The sequence below is a fragment of the Myotis davidii genome, unplaced genomic scaffold (assembly GCF_000327345.1).
Source record: "Myotis davidii unplaced genomic scaffold, ASM32734v1 scaffold39, whole genome shotgun sequence".
Taxonomy (NCBI): Eukaryota; Metazoa; Chordata; class Mammalia; order Chiroptera; family Vespertilionidae; genus Myotis; species Myotis davidii.
Window position 1 is genome coordinate 20,728 of NW_006290531.1, and position 7,515 is coordinate 28,242.

General features: G+C 40.8%; 1 protein-coding gene across 1 annotated transcript in view; it reads right to left on the minus strand.

The window, feature by feature from the left end:
- The window catches only part of WDFY2 (WD repeat and FYVE domain containing 2), a 200,560-nt gene that overhangs the window by 6,669 nt on the left and 186,376 nt on the right, over window positions 1-7,515 (minus strand). Inside the window, exons 8-10 of the mRNA XM_006763568.2 lie at window positions 7,133-7,238; window positions 2,644-2,745; window positions 1,201-1,331 (exon numbers count right to left, since the gene is read on the minus strand). Coding sequence (XP_006763631.1) covers window positions 1,201-1,331; window positions 2,644-2,745; window positions 7,133-7,238 — 339 coding nt within the window. The remainder of the gene's footprint in view (window positions 1-1,200; window positions 1,332-2,643; window positions 2,746-7,132; window positions 7,239-7,515) is intronic.

The following is a 7,515-nucleotide window of genomic DNA, read 5'->3' on the forward strand; positions in this document are numbered from 1 at the left end:
AAACAACAGGCCCAATAAACAAGATTTATGTGGCCGCAAAAATAACAAAAGCTTCAATTTTCATAGAAACGTAGGTTTATTTTGATAGAGACATACTGAATACAAAGGGCTGAAATAAATGAGTGATCGTTAACATAAAATAATAGAACATTTAATAAACATTAATATTTTTTCTTGAACATTAACTTACCAGACACTGAATAACTGCACAAATAATAAGCGTAATACAAATAAACCTATTTTTCTTGTTCTCCTAAAGCGAAATATTTCCTGTTGTGCACACCAAACCAGTCAGTCCAAGGCTAATGACATGGCCATCGGCTGCTAAAATACTCACTGCTGGTGTTAGTGGAGAGAAACGGTGCGCCTGCGCGTAAGGCTGGAGGGGAAATGGGTGCAGCACGATTACAGTCATCGGTCATAAGCGCACGTTGTAGTTTGTTATTAATAATTATGTATAATAAGACATTGTAAAAATTAAGTTACGAAATTTTTATTAAAACATTTCTTATGTACCAGTATATTGGCTGGGCTACAAAAATATTCATTGTGGGCCAGATGCAGCCAGTAGGCCGCGAGTTTGACATGCTTGCTCTAGAGCCTAGGGCTGATTTGGCTCCTGTAGAAGATACCAGCTTGGGCTAGAAAGTGAACCCTGGACTCCGAACTCCTGAGCACTTCTTAAGGAAATGAGTATACAGAAGGCTCTGCTTGAGGAACACCTATTTGCAATGCACATACCCCTGGGGTTGAGAGGAGCACAGGGATGCATTCTTTGTGAGTACTCTTCCCTCCCAAGTCACAAGAGAACACAATCTCTTCGTGGAAAGGTGGGCTTTGCCCACTTGCCAGGATCTGCATTCTAAACCAGCAGGAGCTAGGGCAGTGATGGTGAACCTTTTGAGCTTGGCGTGTCAGCATTTTGAAAAACCCTAACTTAACTCTGGTGCCGTGTCACATATAGAACTTCTTTGATATTTGCAACCATAGTAAAACAAAGACTTATATTTTTGACATTTATTTTATATATTTAAATGCCATTTAACAAAGAAAAATCAACCAAAAAAATGAGTTCGTGTGTCACGCGTGTCATAGGTTCGCCATCACTGAGCTAGGGCATCAGTAGTCACGACTGTGTGCTGGGTGCAGCTCAGTTCACATTCTCTCCTTAACCTTGACAATTTTTCAGCTGGAACTTACTCTTCATCTGTGATGGCCTCGTGGCAGCTGTCACAGACCCTCACTTCAAACTCGAAGCCCATCAGGGGGATGGAGGAACGTTTGGAGCTGCACTTGCCGCAGACGGCCTTCCCGCACTTGCGGCAGTGGTGCTGCGGAGAGAGAACGGAGACTTGTTAGGGCGGCCGTGCCTCAGCATCTCGGGGTATGCTCAGCAGTGATCGACAGCATTTAGCTGAGGATGCTAAACAAGGTTGCCCCCAAAACTGAAAGGAACACAGCAGTTGTGTTTATTCAGAATGAGGACTGCTGGGAAACACATCTGAATGCCATCTCCCTTCTGCCTCCTTACCCCATTCTTGGTACTCTCTGGTTATCATCACTATGATCTCTAGAGGAACCACCCAGCAGTCAGGTTATCTTAAAGCTGAGTGTAATGAGGAAGTGCCATCTCCGAGATTATGCTGCCTCATGAAGGAGAATAGGAATGAACCCTGATTCAATCCATTGTCTATACCAGTGATGGCGAACCTTTTGAGCTCGGCGTGTCAGAATTTTGAAAGACCCTAACTTAACTCTGGTGCCATGTCACATATAGAAATTTTTTGATATTTGCAACCATAGTAAAACAAAGACTTATATTTTTGATATTTATTTTATATATTTAAATGCCATTTAACAAAGAACAATCAACCAAAGAAATGAGTTCACGTGTCACCATCTGACACGCGTGTCACAGGTTCACCATCACTGGTCTATACTCTAGTCACGCACAATCTAGGTGAGCAATAAAATCAACTTTTGGTGCCTTAGGGAGGACCAAACCCAAGCATGGAATCAGATTGAAATGTCGTATTATAAGTAGATTCAAATAACTAAAACTAAGACATAAGAAGGACCAGTGAAATTATTAAGAATAAATAAATACCACTTCTATAATTACATGGTTTGTACCAATATGAGCTAAAGCATCATCCCTCTAACTTTAAGGTATATTTCAATAGATGCCAGTAGAATTCTGCATCTATTGAAATATACCTTAACTACTTACTGGGGACAGTTTTATATAAAACTGAATCCAGTAGGAATGAGCTATAGCAGATAAAGGGAACAAATTAATGTGCACTTACAAAGAGACTCCATGATAATAATTTACCCCTATTTCTTCCAAGATTACAAGGTAAAGTTATTTACACACGATTACATTTTTAAAAAATATATTTTATTGATTTTTTTACAGAGAGGAAGGGCGAGGGATAGAGAGTTGGAAACATCAATGAGAGAGAAACATCGATCGGCTGCCTCCTACACACTCCCTACTGGGGATGTGCCCGCAACCAAGGTACATGCCCTTGACCGGAATCGAACCTGGGACCCTTGAGTCCACAGGCCAACGGTCTATCCACTGAGCCAAACCGGTTAGGGCACACGATTACATATTGATGAAGCAGCCATATCACTCACCTGTCTTAGGCCAATTTTCCTACTGTCCCACATTTGCTTGAAGTTCCAGAAGAAAGGCTGATCACACTTTTGGCAGGAATCACTGTCCAACCATTCAGGGGTCTTGTCAAATAAAATACACAACAGGTCACAGTGAGAAAGTGACCTAAGGTTACTTGATGTAAGTTACATTGATGAAACAGAATCAGGATATGCTTATAAGGAACAGAAGCACACTTTCTCAATCATTTAAAAAATATTTACAAATGTCTATTAGGTGTCAGGCCCTGGGATGTAGTGATGAATAAAAAGAATCTCATGGAGAATCATCATGGTAGACTAAACATGGAAATATTATTAATCATAATTATTTAAGTAAGTACCAGTGCAAAGGCCTGAAAAGAAGCACAGAGTGCTGAGTGCTCTGACTTAGGCAGAGTTCAGGGGTGTTCAGGGGGAGCTGGGGCTTTATCAGCAGTCTTGACAGGCACCTTGAGGATTCAGGACTGTGTCTCATTCTCTGACCGTATGTAATTATATCTGCTTTGTGTACAATTATGTAACTGCACATTACACGTACGCACAGCTTTCTGTGTTGGAGGGACAGAACCTGACCACGGTAGCTCCTCGGAGACACAACTTGTCCCTGCCCACTCACGGCACAGCCCAGCAGGGTTTGAAACTCTGCTCCTTGCCTCATGGGTCACACAATAGCCTGACTTCGTTCACTATTTCCCAGCCCTATCACAAATACTCTAAACTATGTCAAACAGGTTTAAAAGTTGTGTGAAGTTTAAAGCTATTCTCCAGCAAATCTTCATAGATTAGGCTTATAGTGACTCTGCATTTGCTTCTACAGTTCCATATTCATCTCTGTAAATTCATCACCTGGCAGAGGCACTGATCTCTTTCCACATGTCACCAAACCCAAGGAACCTTAAAAAATAAACCCAATCCCAAGGTTTCCCAAAAGTGAATTCCAGGGAACTCCCATTTGACTCTTAATGTAAAAGAGGCCTGAGATCAAACAAGTTTGTGAAACATGTAAACAATAGCCTGTTTCCTCTCTGAGATTCATAATAGACAGCAGTGTAATAAAGGCTTGGGAAGGCCTTTTTCTTTTTGAAACTGCCTTTTTAAAAAAATATATTTTTATTGATTTCAGAGAGGAAGGAAGAAGAAGAGAGAGAGAGAAACATCAATGATGAGACAGAATCATTGACTGGCTGCCGCCTGCACGCCCCACACTGGGGATTAAGCTCACAACCCAGGCATGTGCCCCTGACCAGGATCAAACCTAGAACCTTTCAGTCCACAGGCTGATGATCTATCCACTGAGCCAAACTGGTTAGGGTGAAGGCCTTTTTCTATTGATGTAATCCTTTTCTAAGGAATACCTATTAAGGAACAGTTTTAGGGATTTAGCATATTCTCCTACCTTCAAACAGAAATAAACCTAAAGCTATACATGTTCTCAAAAGAAAAGTAAAAGGGTGACATTTTAAGAGCTCTAATTCCTTTTTTTTTTAAAGAATAGTTTATTGCTTTTAGAGAGAGGAATGGGAGGGAGAGAGAGAAACATTGATGTAAGAGCCAAACATCAATCGGGCTGCCTCCTGCCCATTCCCCACCAGGGATCAAGTCCAAAACCCAGGCATGTGCTCTGACCAGGAATCAATCGAACAAGCAACTTCCCGGTGCACAGGACGACACCCAACCAACTGAGCCAAAACCGAAGAAAGTAAGCCTTAAGTCGCTCCGTAATTTTCATGTCTTAGTCAATTTAAAGCCAGATTTAAGAAAATAATACAAAGGTTTTAGCTAAAGACATTTTACACCTAAAAGTCATACCTATGTTGTGATTTTTTAGAACAGTTCTGATGCAGGAAGATTTACAGAAAACTTTAACATACACGCATCACTGCATCTTTTACAAGGAAGCATGCAAGGTTTAGGACGCATATCAAATGCATCACAGTGGTGTCTATCAATGAGGAGGGAGTTGGGAGTAAGTATCAGGTAAGGGGAAGAAATTAAATCACCATGTGATGTGTAGTATAATTCAATCTCATTTTTTGTTAAAAAAAACCTTCCATATGTGTATATGTAGAAAAAAGTGTAAGGAAGAATACTTGCCTGTTAAGTGTGATATTTCTGGGTGGTGGTATCATGAGTAACTACATTCTATTTGTTAGTGAGCACTCTGTAATTTTCTACATATTCTTTGAAAAAACAGATGTTATTAACCTAAGGGATATCAACCCAATGCGATCAGCCACTTGATGTCTTCATCGTCTGCCCCACCCCCCAGCTAGCCTTTTGTTTCTGCTGGCTTCCCTTGCGCACGCACACCAATGCTCCATGTGCCATGGCTCATGATCGTCTGGTCTTTACTCTTGCTGTTTCTTGTCCTGGTCAGAGCACGTTCAGACCCCATCAATCTTTTAGAACTATGTCCTTCCACACACTCTTCTCTGAGAATATCAGATGACAATAGTAACATCCCTTCCTAAATATCCAGAACTAATGCCCTATCTTACATCTACTGCAATTAATTCATTTGTACCATTTCATAGTTTCCTTAAGTTTTCTCTCACATGTCTTTTCTTCTAGAAAGCCTGCCAGCACTGCAGGGCAGGGACTGCTTCATCACAGTCTCAGACCTCCCCAGGTGAGCACTGCTCGGCACTTTCCATACAAGAAAGGTGCTCCACAGATACATCTCGGGATTTCTGTTTATATGACACTTGTAAAAAAAATTGACGGAACCATCTCCACTGCTCATTTAGAATTCTGAATCACTCAATAAGATTTAAAATAGTCAACAAGTACCGAGTGCTCATATATCTGGATGTCAAAAGGCATAATTTTAAGCAAGATGGCTCTAAGGACTGCCCACCAACCACCTGGTTTCATTATCTTCCTTTAGGCCTTTGCCCATCATGGGTAGAGCCTTCCTGCTGCTCAGAAAGAGTTGCCCCTCACAACAAGATGTGCCTTGATGGTATTGGGATTCTTTTGAGCTAAAGGCACCTGAGACCCTGCAAGGTCAACATAAACTTTTATCTGTCCCTTAAAGAATATCTATAGGGCAGGGCAAATGTCTAATAACTGAACATGCTCTTCTTACTGTCCTACAATGATCTTCCTTCCTTCTGAAACCCCAAGGTGATTCCTAGTGTAGAATATGATTATTACATCATTTCCCCTCTGTCTTTGAATCTCTCATGTATGTAAGTTCTCTAACTCTCTCACATATGTGGAGTTCCCATACATATGTATGTGTTATATTTGGTTATTTTATCTTGTTAATCTGCTCCATGTCTATTTGAAACTTAGACCAGCTGAAAGACCGTGCGGGTAGAGAAACACTTCTTCCTCCCACAGTCCACTGAGGGGAAAGAGCCCACTGGTCCTCTCCTCCCAGGTCAGGCCAGTCAGGCCCGGGAAGAGGCCAGCAGACTGGCTGTGACTGTGCCTCACTTGCAGCAGCTTCCATGCAGAACCACGCTCCAACGGACAGCCTGGCAGCATGGCTAGCACACAATGCACTGATTTCCATGCCTTTATACTGATGGGGCCAAAGGGTACTTTGAAAAGCAATATTCTATAATTCCCTACTTCCTAACAATAATGATCATTTTAATTAGTTACTAATGGAACTCCTGTGGATTTATGTTTTCAGCAAATCAAGTTTTAATCTTCTGAAACATTTAATTACTGACATTTGAAAGGTATTAGATTGTGGGTAACATTCTCTTGAAATGAGATTGGATGAGGGCAGGGAAGGAAGTTGGGAAATTGCTTTTGTCTTTTTTTAATGTGTTGCTTTTCTGAAACTGGAAAAGCATACAATGCCAATGGGAAAGTTTACCCACCATCATTCTAGGGAAAGGAGAATATATAGTTACCTTCAATCTACTTGTCAAAGGGGATATTCAGTAAACATATCACTTTTAAGACACTCAAAGGTGAAAAAGAAAGGTAAAACTTAGTAATATATGCTGAAACTGCCAAAATATATATTTATATCTGGAGAACTATTTAGGAGATGACTCATAAAGAAGCATAAAATAATGATTTTGAATATTTCTATTAATAATTAAAGAATGTTACTTCATCAAATACCATTTCTCACACACGAGTGATCATTTCTATCAATATATGAGTTTTCTGTTTTCATAGGGCACTTTATACCCAAGGACTAATCACCTGAAAAGAGAAGGTTCCTTTTTCTCACCTGAAATTTTGTTGTGAATGTTGCAACAAATTTAAAGTCTACACAGTTTACTCTCAGTCTAAATTCTTATGAAATCTCCATCACTTAAATGTTAAATGCCAATTTGTGAGAGGCAAAAATATAGAAACTCCTATTCTACCCAAATGTTTTTCCTCTATCTTATTTCAAGGCTTAATTGTAAAAGAAATAAGAAATGAGCAGGAGGGCCAGCGGAGCTGTTTTCAGCATAGCCAAGAATGGCAGAGCCCAGACCAGCAGCCGTGCACCTACCTCCTGCCTCTCCACGTCCATGTTCCAGATGACTATGCCACCATCACTGCCACATGAGATGAGCTGCCGTGTGTGCTGTGCATAGGAGAGGGCCTGGATTTTGTCACTGTGAAAGAAAACAAGAGTTAGCCTCAGTGCAGGGGAGCAAGTGAAAGCCCAGAGGGAAGGAAGCTCAGCAGACAGGAAATGAGCACACTCACTGCTGAGCCCCAAGTGCAGACTTTAGAAATGGGCTGGAAGTGTCAATATGCCAACTGTGGAAGGGTACTCAAGTTTAAAAGTCAGAATGCTTGTTTAAGATCCTGAGGCCAGCCAATCTTTGTTACATGTAAGGAGAAAAACTGATTGTTAAATTGGCTGTAACATATTACTGGTTCTTTCCC